Source organism: Cygnus atratus, chromosome 22 (genome assembly GCF_013377495.2).
Source record: "Cygnus atratus isolate AKBS03 ecotype Queensland, Australia chromosome 22, CAtr_DNAZoo_HiC_assembly, whole genome shotgun sequence".
NCBI classification, from domain to species: Eukaryota; Metazoa; Chordata; class Aves; order Anseriformes; family Anatidae; genus Cygnus; species Cygnus atratus.
Genome location: NC_066383.1, coordinates 2,069,395 through 2,085,301, shown reverse-complemented (window position 1 = coordinate 2,085,301; position 15,907 = coordinate 2,069,395). Strand labels below are relative to the sequence as shown.

The window sequence follows — 15,907 nt, the reverse complement described above, 5'->3', positions numbered from 1 at the left end:
TGAGGTTGTCAAAAGTGGTGAGCCAAACCCACTTTTTTACGAAAGTAATGGCATTATCAAGTGCAGTACTTGTGGAGAGTGTACAAAAAGAAAAACATACTTTCGTCTGTGTTCTGCTGTGAAAGGGAATATTACTGCTAACAATAAATAGATGGATTGCAGCATTTCTAGGCTTTAGCTTTGAATGTGGAATTACTCTACAATTAAAGCTCCCAGGTGGAGCTTTACCAGAGTTTTGTACCTCACTGTCAGCAATTCTCTGCTCTGAAGCAGGGCTATGCACACAGCGCTCCTCCAGGAGGCCTGCCAAACCTGCCGGAGAGCCCTGTCCAAGAACAGAAGCTTCCCACAGACTCCTTACAAAGGAAAACACCTCAAAATCGTCCTCTTCTATGAAGCTGGGAGGAAGAGGATGCCTGAGGAATTTCAGTGTCTTGGGGTAGTCAAGTGGGAAGGGTTTGGGGGATAAAGGCCTGGTGCCAGGCCCAGAGACCAAGGGCCTGGTCAGCCCCAGGCCTGGATGCTGTCACGGCTTTTGCAGGCTAGCAGTATCCCCTCAGACTCCATTTATAGACTGCAGCTCAGCATTTATTTCATGTTTTAACACAACCGGTGTGTTTATGAAGTAACTAATTTAACACTAGCTTCTTTGTGCGCTTACAATTTGAAGTATGCTATCCTAGAGGAAATTGGAGTTCAGAACCACTGCATGCTTCTCTGGATGGTTCATTTCCCTGGCCTGCTCACCCACTGCAGCTAAAGGTTACAGGTTTGCATTCCACAGATTCCAGGACACCAAAGTGAATGCTGTGCATTGACGTAATTTTGAGCAAAGGAACCTTGTGTTTGCCTTCTCTTCTCATAAATACCGCTAGGCTTGGCGATGGCAGGCTGAGTTCAAACTAGGTTTGCTGACTGAAAATACTGTTTTAAACAAAGTTTAGAAAGCACTGTTGATTCATTTGAAATGGGAACGGTTTGTGAGCTCCAGCCAGCAGTTTTGTCAAATGAAGCAAGGCAAGATTTGTAGTGGGAGATCGTACCTTTTAATAGGCCAGCTGGTGTTGTTGGGGGAAACAGATGTGTGTTTAGATACACAAGTGTTTCAAGGCTGAAATAGAAACAGCAAACTTGGAAGTTAAGTACACACTCAGAGCAGTTGTTCTAACTCAATTATAAGCTTAATTATACTAACCAGTGAGACACTTTGAGGGAGGATGGGGTGCTGGTACCTGTGCAGCGGAGTGGGATGTTGGCAGATCCTGGTTTTGTACCTCTGTGTCTCAGAGCAGCCAATTGCTACCTCTTGAACACAGAAGAAATAGAGATGAGGTGTGTTGTGAAAGTTATGTTAGCAGCCTAATATTTTAGGTAAGGGTGTAGTTGGGCAGTGCTCCTAGTTCAGCCATTGGAGACTTTCCAGTTTACACATTTCTCCCCACAGAAGATCCCCAGGCTGCTGCCGCTGCATATGAGGTGGTGCTGTAATCAGTGGCCAAGAAGCGGTCTGGGTTATGAGTAAATTTCCCCAAAGGTAGCTGTAGTGATCCCGTTTACACCATGGCTTCAAAGTTCAAGGAATGAGGGGCTGGGAAGCAGGAGGGTGGGAATTCCCTGTGCATTTTGGCACTGGAGCCAACATGGCATTTACATGCCTGAAGTCAGTTGGTTTTAATATTCAGAGAAGTTGTCTTGATATTTTGTCAGTGTCCTCAGGTCAGGACGCAGAGTTTAAAGGTGGGGTGGTAGCTTTATGGTGCTAAAAATGAGTTGTAAAATGATGTGGCCAGGTCAGAAACTGAATGCGAACAGTTCTTTGAGTGTGCTTTGCTGACTTGTTCAAAGAAAAACCAAGACCATTCTAAGTACTATGTTTTAAAAACACTGATTTGAGTCATAGTGCTAGTCAGGAGGTGAAGAAGCAACTTTTGCGTATGTGGAACTGGCAGGTCACATAAGCCAAATTTTTCAACCATTACCATTTCTTTTCCACTTACAGGGTATAGCATAGAATTTCATATTTACTGCTTCTAAGCACAGAAGCTTGCCATATGTTTAATCATTGTCACAAAACAGTGTATGTGAATTGATAACTTGGTAAAACTTGTTTTTTGTTAGCCTTGACACAGTAAGAATGAGCTAAGTTGCTCTGACTACTTAAAGGTCAGGTCTACATTAGTGCTTGTAGGCTTAAAAACACCCAGACCTGAATTAATGTTCAAACTAATTGTACAAAGTCTTTGGTTCTGTAGCACTTGTCTTCAAACTGCTTTTGCCTAGGAGTGGAGAAAATTCCCTGGGAGTCCTGAAGTGCTCTTGTCTGACTTCTCACCTTGTCCTGGGATCAGCGCCTTGGCAAGGTTGTGAATTCCCACACGTTTCCAGTGTGGGAATGTACGCTGGAAAAACCATTCGCTCGAGCTGCAAGCGTCTGAGGCGAAGTTAAAAACAACTCTGATGCATGCTGAAGTGTCCCGCTGAGAATATTTTAACAACTTCTGAAAGTATCTTTAAATTTCCTTCTGTTTCTCTTGAACTCTAAAATACTTTTCTGTAGCGTGGGACAGGGCAAGGTGGACGTGTGTGCCTAGGGATGGGAGAGAGGAGTCGTGCTGCCAGCAGCTGGGAGGGAAAAGCTGGTCCCCATTTCTTTGACACCAACCCAGGACCTGCTTACGGAACCACTGATGGTGTTTGGCTTAAAGCTGAAGGCAACTTTTCCAGCTCCAACCCATTTATCACTTACTTTACATGCACACCTTGATCTCCAGACCCCAAATGCTCCTGATGTACCGTGCGTTTAGTTTGCCTTTGGTTCTTAATCACTCCTGAATGTAGTACCCCATACCTGAGCATCTAACAACTGCTGTCGGGGTATATCTAATAATTGGGTTATTGTCGGGGTAAATCTAATAATTATTTCTATCGATTATATCTAATAATTGAAAATAAGCTTAAAAAAAAGTAATTTTGAAATGTTGACAATCCAAAGACTTGAGGTGGAGTTGTAATGCCTCGGTCCTTTACTCTCTTTCATCACTAGGATTTACTGCAGCTATAAAAGTGCCCTGTGCCACTAAAAGTTTAAAAAAGAGAATTGAATGCCTTAGGACCTGTCTGAGCTTTAGCATCCCCATCTTTTCATGTGAAAAAATACTTTCATGCTGTTCAAATTATCTTCTAAAAATATTTGACATTTTTACTACCTTACTAACTATAAATAACTGGCATTGTTTCCCCTCCCCAGCCCAGCTCTTCCGATTTTACTGAAAGTAACATGCATATGCGTACATCCTTCAGCCTGTGTAGGAGCCACTTGTTTGCACGGCGGTGTGTCCGAGGAACGGGGCAAAGTCATGTTATGGAAGTGACTCAACAAAACAAGGTCCCACGTTCATGGCAGGCGCTCCGCTCGTGTAATAAATTCATTTAAATTTATTGCGCTGCCTTCCGCTATTTTATTTTAAATTCTGTAACCAGATCAAGGTCAAGGAAGTAGAAGATGAAAGGGAAAGGGGAAAGGAAGCCAGAAGAGGGGAGAGGCAGGCAGGAAGGGGGAAGCAGGACAAGCAGTGCTTCAAAAGAGGGTTTGAAGGAGGTGAGCAGGAGAGATCTCTCGGAGACGGGAGGGATTGTGAGCATTACTCACTCAGATGAATGGAGAAGGATGATTGTGATTAGTCTTCTGGGCGTATAAGTATTGGGAGTATCGCTTGCCTAGGTTTTTCTCTTTGTTTACCATTATGTATCGGTGGTATTTCTAAATACCAGATATGCTATTGATAGTCCATGTGCATGTATTCATCTTTTTGCAGCCAGTTCCTGAACAGGGGTTCTGGGCTTCTGATGTGCCGAGGAATTGCTGCAGCTACTGGGAATTCAGCAGGAAGGCTATCCTAAGGCCATTTTAGAATATGCTGTTACAAGATTTTACTGCAGAGTTTTGGTCTGAGATCAATTAAATATGCTTTTCATTTGATTCGTGCTGGAGAACAAACAGTCTGGATCTTCAGATGCCTCTTGAGGTCGATATGTTTTCTTTCGCTGAAGAGGAGTGTTTTGCTTGTGCTTAACTTCTTCTTCTGCAGTAGTGTGAAATTTCATTTTAAATCCAAATGGACTTATAGTTTCACTCAGCCTTTATGTGTATTAAGTCTTAGTCTCTTCTCTAGCATAAATGTTTTTCCAGTGTGAAAGGGTTTGCAGTATCAAAAGTGAAATCAGAGGACAAGAAGAAGCCGAGTGCAAGTGTCTGTAGAACAGGGTAGGCTCTGACAGCTGCCATTTAAATACGTGCTAAGACTTGTGAGACTGGTGGGAAGTTGTTCCAAACTACGGTGAGCTCTGTATCTGGGAAGCTTCACATGCACAATTTGCAAGAGTGGTATGGTTCTGTGTATGTGTAAGGAAGAGGCAAAGGATGATGTGAAGAAGCTAACTGACTCCAGGAAATAATCAGATCCAGTTATGTTATTGATGTTTAACCACCAACTTTACCAGATGATGTTTCTGTATCATGTTAATTACGTGAGTCATGTAGAACACGGAAGACTTTACATGGAAGCTTGGGGGGCCCTCAGAAGGTGTAACATTACAGCTTATTTTCCCTCTATGGTGAAATAATTCAGAAACAATTTGAGCAAACACAGGAACCAATTTTATATATTTTTTCTTTTGGAGATGGTCTTTACAGCTGCCAGACACTGTGGGACGTACGGTCCCCTCTAGTCCTTCAGGACCTTGCACAGAAAACATGCATTTGTTCCTACACATAGAAGAGAATTGGTCCCCGAGAAGGCAGTGTGTATTTTTTGTAAGAAAAAGTTGCACTACTTGCATTATTTATCACATGTATAAAATCAATTTGTGTCTATTTGATTTAAATCCAAACTTCACTTTGAGGTTTGTAATCCACTGTGTTTTTGAAGAGATTTTCAATAACTTCTCGTCCTAGTCCAAAATTATTTATTAAAAGCAGCTTTAGGCAATCAGTACCTGCCCTACAGCAGTAAAGCAGAGCTATTGGCAACTATTATTTTGTGTTTACTAGCTTGAACTCTGCCCTCTGAAAATTCATGTTGTAGTTTCTCTAAAACTTCTGGTATTAAATGCCTTCCCTGGGATATTTGCCTGCTCCTGCACGCTCATAAGTGGATCCAAGAAAACGTCTATTCCACTTAAAAGAATCATTCGACAAAGTCCCTCAGGCTTAAGAGCCATGAGCAATAGTTTCCTGAGCCCAGAAAAGAAAAAATAGAGGTTTCTTACACAGATGATGGTTTCAAAAATGCTTTCTTTGTAGTGCTACAGGCACTTGTTTTTCTCTAAACTGTGTTGGAAATTTGTTCTGAGTGGACAATAGCAGAAATGTGGGAGATGATATTAGTGATAGACTGCAAACAATTTGGTCTGCATTTTTGAAAATTACAACTGAGTAATTGCATTTTTGTATAGTTAATCCATTGCACAGTCTGGATCCTAAAAAATAAAATAATAAACCAGGCCCTAGAGGATTCCGCTGCATTTTCTTCAAGCAGGGTCTGAAGTGAAGCCACTTCACTTTTGCTTTCCGAGATGAAAATGACAGCTCTTCTCTTTGTTTCAGGATACCTGTGATCTCTCGTATGTGGAAGGAACGCTAGCAGAAAGGTGAAAAAATGGGTGTTAAAACATTCACTCATAATTCCCCTGCTCACAGTCAGGAGATGCTTGGAAAGCTGAACATGCTTCGCAACGACGGACATTTCTGTGATATCACCATTCGCGTCCAGGACAAAATCTTCAGGGCGCACAAGGTGGTTTTGGCAGCCTGCAGCGACTTCTTCCGATCCAAACTCGTCGGCCAAGCAGAAGACGAGAGCAAGAGCGTGTTAGACCTGCACCATGTGACAGTGACTGGTTTTATACCTCTTCTGGAATACGCTTACACGGCAACGCTGTCCATCAATACAGAAAACATTATTGACGTGTTGGCCGCAGCCAGCTATATGCAAATGTTCAGCGTTGCCAGCACGTGCTCCGAGTTCATGAAGTCGAGCATCTTATGGAATACGCCCAACAGCCAGCAGGAGAAGGTGCTAGACGCAGGCCAGGAGAACAGTGCAAACTGCAATTTCACTTCGCGAGACGGCAGCCTTTCTCCGGTGTCTTCTGAGTGCAGCGTGGTGGAAAGAACCATTCCCGTGTGCCGAGAGTCACGAAGAAAGCGCAAAAGCTACATCGTTATGTCTCCTGAGAGCCCCCTCAAGTGTAACACCCAAACAAGTTCCCCCCAAGTGCTGAATCCTTCAACTTCTTACCCGGAGTCCAGAAATCAGCCTGTAGACTCCTCCTTAGCTTTTCCCTGGACTTTTCCTTTTGGAATTGATCGAAGGCTTCAGTCTGAGAAGGTGAAGCAGGTGGAGAACTCTAGGACTTTGGAAATGCCCGGGCCCTCGGAGGCCAACCGAAGAATTGCAGACTACGTGACGTGTGAGAGCACGAAAGCCAGCTCGCCCCTCGTGATCGAGGAAGACGTGCGTGTCAAAGTGGAGAGGTTAAGTGATGAGGAGGTTCATGAGGAGGTATCGCAGCCTGTTAGCGCGTCCCAGAGCTCCCTGAGCGATCAGCAGACGGTCCCAGGAAGCGAGCAAGTTCAGGAAGATCTCCTGATCAGCCCACAATCTTCCTCTATAGGTATGGCCGTTTCTGGGGTTGTAGATGTACAAATACATGCGTGTGCACTTGTGATTTTACTGGAGGAAATGTGTTTGTGTTTTATTTTTGTGGAACTGCTTTTCTTTTTTCCTGTTTAATGAAATGTTATATATAAACCCTGGTGAAGGGACGGGAGTTAGCTCTTTAAATAACTGGAACGCAACTAAGGAAGGTAGGCCTGCTGGTAGACCTCCTGATTATTCAGAAGAGATTGATAGCCCCTTTTTACCTCTGGTTGCTTGACTGGGGAAAATAATTCTGTTTTCAGTAGTGTCAAAAGGCACGATCTCAGTTACACTGTAACACCAAATCTGAAAGAGTTATGGCTTGTAGCCACAGAGGGACAGAATGGTACTTTGCATCAGACATAAAATCTTGTATAACCATGACAGAGAGCCTTTGTAAGAAGATTTGCAAAATAAGTGGTGGAACACTGTCATCTTAATGTCCCAGACGAAGGCAAAACCACACAGTCATAATACTGAGAATCTTTCCATTTCTGTGGGGCTTGGTTCTCAAGTTGCTTCTTCAAATGCTGCCAATTGCTGAGAGAAACCTTTTTCCGTAAAGGACAATTTGAAGCCAGTTTTGGGTTTTTCTAGCAGGCTGTTACTTATTAATAGCTAATATTTAAAGGTTGTTTTTTTCTCTTTGCACATAATGTATTGAGTGGCTTTTAGTAAGTCAGAAGGCCAGCAATTTGCAGTATTTCTAGTTTAATTACCAAAATTTTGCCCTAGTCAGCTATTTTGCCTTCAGTTAAGTGGCTTGACCTGTGTTCGGTAGAGTTTGTTTACTGAGAGATTTTTAATCAAGCCTGTTTTATTTGAAAACCATAAGAATGAAGAATGTGCTGGTCTGCTTCATTCACGTAATGTATACATGAAAGGCTACGTCAGTTAATTAAGTAAATAAACTAAAACAAAGTAAATAAATGTAGCCTAGTAGCCTGCATAATCTTTTTTTCTTTGCTCAGTGTATCACGTTCTTCTCTGCAGAAAGTGGCTCTGGCCATTCTAAGTTTGCAGTAGATATGGTCTGTGTTGTTAAAGTATCTCGGGTAATACTTACTAAAAAGAAATGAACGTATCTTCCCTTTGTCCAGTCCCTTAAAGACGCGATGTTGTTTCTGTTTGTCAGTTTGTAGAGTTCATGTGTTGATATCATATGTCACTAATTCTTTTTCCAAATGAAAATGTTTTATTTACCAAAGGCAATGCCGTTTGCCTTTTCTGAGGAGCAGACTTAACTTAAGGACCTCTAAATCTTTGGATGTAGTTTGCCAAAATAGTGCACAGATTAAAAGCAACAGTTTGCTTGCTGGGCAGTTTCCAGGAAAAGTGATCCTTGTTCAAGCAGGTTTAGTTTGACTCAGATTTTAACTCATTTTAGTAGGAACTTAGGGAACACCTTGCCAGGGCCAAGTGATCGGAGATGCAAATTATTACATCAACGTAATTGTACCATCACAGATAAAACGGAACCAGTACAAATAATGATTAGGGAAAGTTACAAACAGCGTATCAAGCGTGAAAGTAGGGAATTTTACCAACTATAAATATCATATCCAAGCAGATCAAATGAATGAACTAGATTGCAAATGAGTAGCATACTATCTACAGAAGTTTTCAGAGGGTGTCTCTTGGAGTTTGAAATGTCAGCAGAACTACACAGAACGAGTTTGAATGAATTGGGACCTGAGAATGTGAGATTAGAAATCGGTTGTAGGAAGAGAGGTGCCACAATGCTATAAAATCTCCTTTTGAAACATGCTGTAATACCCAGGCACCTTGCTGCATCTTCCTCTTGCTGAAGATTGCTTTAGCCAGTTTCCTCAGCTGTGAAATGATTTCTGTTGACGAGCAGCTTTGCACATCCATCTTCAAGAGGTTTCTGTTTGGAAGCTGCATGACATTTGCTGGAAAATCTTCCATTTTCTAGTTCCTATTCTAGTTTTTGTACCACGAAGGTCACGGAGCTGACCATTTGTACAGCATGGAGCAGAGGATCTTAGTGATGATAATGTTTAAACTTGAAATGTCTGTTATTGAGGATATCAGTACAGCATGTTCTTCCTTAAAGGGCTACGTAGAGAAAAACAGTATACTAGCCAGCCCCAAATCCTCAAAGTGCAAATCTGTTCTTTGTCCTTGAATATGTTTGAATTAATACGTGGTGGTCTTTGCATAACATTATTAACTATCCTGATAATAGTTTTTATTCAGATTTTCCTATAAAGGGAAACAATGCTCTCATTTTTTGCACAGTTCCTATGTACCAAATATATGATAAGACATGCTTTGTAGCTCAGAGAGCACTTTTTACCTCCCAAAGATGTGTTTCTTCATGCAGTAATATAGGAACAGCAAATGAAGGCAGAAAGATATGTTGAAGTACAGCTTTCTCTTTCCTGAAGATATTTTCCTTGTATAATTGCATATATTTATCTCAGTGTTTTATAGTGCATTTGTATAAAAGCATTCTTGCCTTTATTTCTGATATTGCAAAAAGCTCTTCTTCACTCTTTGGACAATTTCAGAATCATTCATTTGCAATTTATTATATTTGGAGGCACTTTATAATACAGAAGAAGACGTGAAGCAGGGCCTCGATAAATAAGTCATTACAGTAACAACAATAGCTATGTATGAGAAGATATTTTCATAAGTTATTAACACAGTTTCCATTTGAGAGGTTAAGGCATAAAATTAAACCGAGGAGCAATTGGGATTATTTTTTGGTAGACTTTCAGTTAAGCGTAGCATGAGAAAGAAGGATAAATCAAAATGGGATTAACTGTTGTAACTTCGCGGATTGCATAGTTGCAAATTTCCCAACCGTAGTTTGTCCGTTCATGGCAAAATTAAAATTTTTGATTCTATTAGTGTTATTTTGAAACTGCTAGAGATGCTCGTTTCCTCCCATCACTGGTGCCATAACACTGGGTACTTTAAGACAATAATCTTTTACTTCAGTAAGGTTTTGTAGAACACTCTGTCCTTTATAGGGAGGAGAGCCTTTTTTGGAGACAGTACTCTCATTCTTTTTGATAAAATAAACATGTTTTCTGCTTCTCTTTCCATCCTTTTGTTTCTTTTCAGTTTTCCATTTTGTCTGACACTTGTCATTGTAGACCTAATGATGCTTTATTTTCCTAGCGTGCTTTAGAGAAGGCTTCCCGAATTCAGACTGCTCATGTACCTCTGTCTTGGAGCTACGTCTACCCTAGCAGCAAGAGCAGCTCCGAGCACTGTCCTAAGCTGTGCTCATTCTCAGAACGTAGGTGCAGAGAGCGAAATCTCCTTCCCCTGTCTGTTGTCATCTCGTAGGGATTCAGTGGTAGAGACCCAAAGGCTGCTTGGCTTCAGAAAAGTTTGAGCAGTGCTTAGTATTCTGTCTCAACAGAGGGAAGAGGAGGCAAGATGGAATTTCTTCTGCATCGCTCCCAAGTTATTTCACGTTATTGATCATACGTGTGGGAACCTCTGTTTTGGAGAGGAATGACCACAGCCATGATCCTTTCGAAATTTGGTGGAGTTCAGTCATTTAGTTTTCTTATCTCCCATTGCACGCATAGACATTGTCAGAGGAATAGGAGGAACGTGAGGAGATCCAGTCTGCTTCCTGCACGCAGCTTACAGGAGAACAAAACACGGTTTATCTAAATGGGTGCACGTAACCAAACCAGAGGATGGTTTTTATCAACGGGTATGCTTGGGGGAGGAATCTACAAGTTCTTAGAAATGTTTGAGTGCTATGCTGCCAAATTCCCTCTATGTTATGGTGACATCAGGCCCAAATGTCCTTGCTTAGTTTGCCTAAACGAGGTTTGAATGCCAGACTCCAAGTGGTGGTGAGAGAGGCCTGTCTGAGCAACAGACACATCAGGTGAATGAAGTCGTAAAGGTTTGGTTTAGTGCTGCATTTACCTTAGATTCTGTTTCTGAAACCCACTTGTCTAAATGTTGGTGCTCTGAACAAAATTTCTCAATGGTTTTGTGTATACATCTCTCGCACAGACAGATGTTTAGGCTCCTTTGTGTTGCATTTGTAATTTCTCAGGGGGCTCTTCCCATCTCAGCATCTTATCAATAAATGAAGGCGTTATCAATTGAATAGATACGTATGTGGAAGATTTGGAACACAAAAGCCATGTAAAGTAGAAGAACTGAACTGTATTGCTCATGAAGTCTTGAAATTTGATGAAATACACGCTTTAGGTGAAAGTAACATTTCTGCTTTGCGGTGTTAGTACTGGATGTGTTTTATAAACTCTGGCTGCATTTAACATAGATTCTTTTCATTTTCTAGGTGTGCCAAATATTTGCCCTTTATTGAGTTGTCCGTTTACTAGATAATCGGTGCAGAGGAGAAATTGAGTTGGAACACGTTGCTTCTGGGTTTTCTAAATGATTTTCCCAAGACAATTTTAATATCTCATCACCCAGGAAGCAGTGTCTCTCCGAGATTTGGGAAAGCAAGCTGTATGTGTATTTACCTGCCCCCCCCAAACCCTTTTTGAACACGTATTTGCATTAAGTTGCCCTTTTTTCTTTGCCTAGGCTCAATAGATGAGGGGGTTACGGAGGGATTACCCACACTCCAGAGTACCTCTGGCACTAACGCTCATGCAGATGATGATGATCGGTATGTACCAATGTAGTGTGCAAACTGTTCTGCAGCAAGTGGTATGTTGTAATTAACCTACCCAGCCTTAATCCCAGAATGTTTAGCTGTTTGTACGTATAATTCTCTGTGTTGATCAAAGTACAATCAGTGCCTGAAGGATCAGATGCTTTAGAAGAATGTAGGTGATGAAAGTCAGAATTTGCTTACTTGTTGCTTTTCATTTCCTGTCTTATTTCCAGGCTACACTGGTGAAGAAAGATACTCATGTTTTTACTGTTTCTTCATCACTGCTCTTTATTCATAAATTAAAAAAAAAGCCTTTGTTGTGAAACAGGTGTGGTTGCATGCGTGCTGAAGCTGACGTAAAGCCACAAAAGCAATAAGATGAGATACCTGGTTGTGGCTTCCCCTGACATTACTGTTGTCGTAAGCCACAGAGCAGCCTTATATCTTTTCTCCCAAACTTTCTATGTAGCTTTTCACCAAGACGCTGTGTGTTGATAATTGTAAACATGTAGTAGCCTTTTGCTGTGTTGAGATGAGTGTTTTATTACGGGAATCCCTTGAAAGGGAAGGCTGGCAAGGAAGGCAGAGCTCAGATGGGTCTGTTTGCTCCAAGCTATATAGTAGTTCTGTTGGAGCAAAGCAACGTATCTGCAAGGTGCTTACAAGGGTGCACTCAATCGGTTTGACTTTTATTTCTTTGCTTTTGTGGTATGTGTCAAGTATGGTGTATAGATAGCTATTCTGTTCCTCAGGAAAAGTTTTAAAGTATTGACAAGGTAGCTTTTGCATAGTGTTTTGTTAGACAAGTGGGTCTGAGGAAGAAGTGTGAATCTTTGGGAGTTGTTCCAGAAACTGTGTCAAGTGAAACTCCCTGTAGAGATAACTATGAAGAGCTGCGTTTTCATAGCTCATAAAATCTTTCCTGCCATTTCCATCTGAAACCTGTCCCATTGTAGGATTAAATTTGAAGGGAAAATAACTGCCTATAAAAGATTTTGTGTATGACAGAGAAGATTTTATCCATCTGCTAGAAAATCTTAGTGTAAAAATAATAACCAGCACTTTGGGTTTGAATTGGTAGTAGGAGCACATGTTGCATTAGAACTAATCCCTTCCTTTTTTAAAGCTATAATTCTAAAATCAAGTGGCATACATATTTTCAGCAGTGGATTATTTCAGAATTTTCCCATAAAATTAAAGATTTTCACCCAAACTGCACAGAAAATTCAATATACAGAAAATCCTTTTAACACACTGAAAAATTCTGCAAAAAGGTCTCTTTCATGCTGAAAAAGAAAGAATATTTGCCTTAGCTTATGCTCAAGTTTTGAAATTAATTAGTCTCAGGATAACAGAACCATCAGCAAAATGAACTAGAGTTTGCACATTGTTTATATAACAGTAAGGGAACTAATAGTTATGGGAATTTATGAAAATTTTAGACTACAGAATTAAAATTTTCTGCCAAGTGATTTATTTTATAAATTCAAATGAAAGTTCCAAGACTTTACTTAATCTGTGAATCAGTTAAATGGGTAAAATGAGGCTTTCAAAGTCATAAGAAGTTTTCTTTCATATGCACGTGTGAAATGCAGTGCCAGCCCTTCAAGCAAGGGGCTCCTGAATTCCCATTTCAAGCACAGGATGGGCATATCAACAGATAAATACAGCCTGTGTAACAGATAAATACATTCGCTGTGCAGCAATTCGGGTGCACAGTTTTGGGTGCATAAAATGAGATACTACAGAATTCTTAATATAATCAAACATGTAACTCTAGCTGATTCAAATGAAAACGTGATCAACAAAACATACAAATGGAGAAAAACTTCCTCACTTGCTGTTTGTTAGCTTTTTAATGGACCTTTACGTTTAAGTCCAGGTTGTACATTGTTTTATGAGTGGAGATTCTTACAATGTCAAAATCAGTTGTGATTAGACAATGCAAGTTTATATTGAAATATACATATTTGAGTTTGTATGTATTTTATTTTCATAAAACAAAGCAAAAGATTGGTCTATCTAAAGGTCTTCCAATGCAATGTCCTTATCACTGTGGAAACACTTGTAAATATTTCAGACTTTAGGATGTTTTATCTCTTGATTTTCTTTGTTAAATAACGAACATAATGAATTGGTCCTCCTCCATAATCAGTGTTTTTTAAACAGCAGGTCACATGCAGTCGTAGTCAGTTTAATAGACACGCAGGAATCTGGTAAATATTAAAACTACTGTTTCACAGTGATGTCTGTTACGTTCTTTCTCGGATATTTCACTTTTGGGTTGTAACACAATTCTCTAATAAAGACGCCCAACACAGCCTTGGCTGATTTAACAGTTAGTCTCTATATCAGTTTGTGGCTGCATTTACAAAGGAGTTGCAAAGGCTCAATTATAAGAGATCTCTGAGATCCATTATAATGAGAACTCCCATTTTTCTAAAGCACTTGTTATTTACAAATAGAGGACATTTTTAGGCTCACTGAGCATTCCAGCATTTACATTTGTCAGTGTTTAGTTCTACATTGTTGAGTATGTATATAATCTGTTGCTGAAAAGAAGAAAAACTTGCAGGTCGTATCTTTTAGCGTTACAGCTAAAACATTCTAAACCTATCTTTTAACACAGCTGTTACAGGAATTCTCTCAGATGTTAGATAAATCTCAGCTGTTAAATGCCACATTATCGCAAATTGAAAGTCATGGAAAATTGAGTATATATGAGGAAAAAGAAGCAGGGTAGAGAAAATATGATTGTGTTTTAAATGTGATTTCTTCATTGTGCTAAGGTCCACTGTTTTGTCACCGGTAGGTATTTCAGCCTGCTTGCAATGTAAGAACGGAAAAAGACGTGCCAGTCACTGGTAGCTGGAGAGCCTTTTATCTGCTTTAACCAGCCTTTCTCATTAAGAAGTTTTTAAATAGAAAACTAAACCTTTATTTTAAATTTCTTCTAGGAAGATTGTCGCCATAGCACATCTCGTTTCTGTTTCAGTGGCAGAGAAGCTGGCACTGGTACAGGCTTTGAGGATGAGCTAGCCCGAGAAAGCTGGAAACAAAGGGAGAGCAGTGGCTCCTAATTTCTGCAGTGTTTGAGTATCTCCCTAGAAAGCTCTAGGAGCACAATGTACTTTTGCCTCTTTACAAGCCTGTTTGGCCGGAATGAGGGAGGAAGGACCCGAGAAACACGTCACTAGAAGATGAAGTTCTCTGTAAAGCAGATTAAATATTGTTGCAAAGAACAAAACGTAATTCTTATTTGAGCACACTACATGTGTATACTTGTATGTACATTTAAGAGCAAGAGTTCTTGCTTCCCATCCAGTGATCCCTTCATCAGCCCTGTGCATCACGACTGTCACTTCTGTTGGCACATAGCTGTGTAAATATTAATTAGGAGTTCTCCAATCAGCTGAGCACAAGGAAACCTTTTTTGAAGGGATTTACCCCTTAGCCAAATTGCATGATATTTGTTAAACATCAGATGGGGGGAAAGTTGTCCATCTTGGGCCCGAATCAGTTTGGCTATTTGATTATTAGGCTATTATGACAGCTGGACTTATGTGCCTTATGCTTTTTTTGCAATGTTGCTTTTTTTGTTGGTTTGTTTTGTTTTGTTTTTTGGGGGGATAACAGATCTGTCAGTCTGTGCTGATAGAGCTTCCATAGGTAAACTGGAAAGCGTATGGTCATACCAACTCTGGAGATAAAACTAGTGTTTCCACATCTGAGTAAAATCTGTTCTTTAGCTAGTGATCTGCTCACAAAGAGGAGCAGGAGTGCCAGTGCTTATGGCAGAAATTTGGCTAGATGAATCAGAACCTGTGCCTGAAAATAACCTCCTTTATTGCAAATGCATGTGGTGAGGCATCTTTTTTGGACCCCTAAGTGGCAGTGAACTGTATTCTGTCAGGCCCAGGGTATGAGCTGGCAACTTCCCTCTTTTAAATATTCCCTTGAGCAGAGATCAACAAGTTTGCCAGTATCTGTCTTTTCCACAGCTCTTTTGGACGCAGCTGTGTATAAAAAGAAGTGAAGGACAATGAAATTGCTTGTCCAGTTTTCAAAAAAATAGTCCAGCTCTCAGGAGGCTTGTAACAACAGGATGGGCAGTCTGTGTTAGAGCAGAAATGTGCTGTGTATGTGCAGCCCGGGCCTGCCCAGATGGCTCGGCCCATTCGCGGGGCCTACTCAGCCCTCGCCGTACATGAGGTGACCTGGTGTGTCTGGTTTGTGCTCCCTGGTACCAGTTTTTCCATTATTGTGGATAAGATATAGCTTTTGGGGTAATATTCTCCTCACGTGTGGAGAAAATTCTGTAAAAATCCCCGGTACCGAGTTTCAGAGCGAATATTACTCCAGTTCCATGCAAGGCCAAAAATCCTCATTGGTTTTACAGACTGTTACCAAACTCCACAACAAGCTCTTATCTTGTGTATGTCAAGAGATGCTTGATGCTCTCTCTCACCAGACAAATTTTACAACTGGAACTTTTGCTGCTGGGACCCCTCATTTGTACTCAGAATTCAGATACCCGTTTCTCGCGGTTGTATTGACACTTATTTCCAGAGTAAAT

The 15,907-nt window shown here is 40.7% G+C and overlaps 1 protein-coding gene across 7 annotated transcripts in view; it reads left to right on the top strand.

The window, feature by feature from the left end:
- The window catches only part of ZBTB44 (zinc finger and BTB domain containing 44), a 42,374-nt gene that overhangs the window by 13,615 nt on the left and 12,852 nt on the right, over positions 1 to 15,907 (top strand). For all 7 annotated transcript variants that reach the window (XM_050714996.1, XM_035555608.2, XM_035555610.2 and 4 more), the window contains exons 2-3: positions 5,606 to 6,675; positions 11,259 to 11,343. In XM_050714996.1, the coding sequence (XP_050570953.1) occupies positions 5,658 to 6,675; positions 11,259 to 11,343 (1,103 nt within the window). In that variant the 5' untranslated portion in view covers positions 5,606 to 5,657. The remainder of the gene's footprint in view (positions 1 to 5,605; positions 6,676 to 11,258; positions 11,344 to 15,907) is intronic.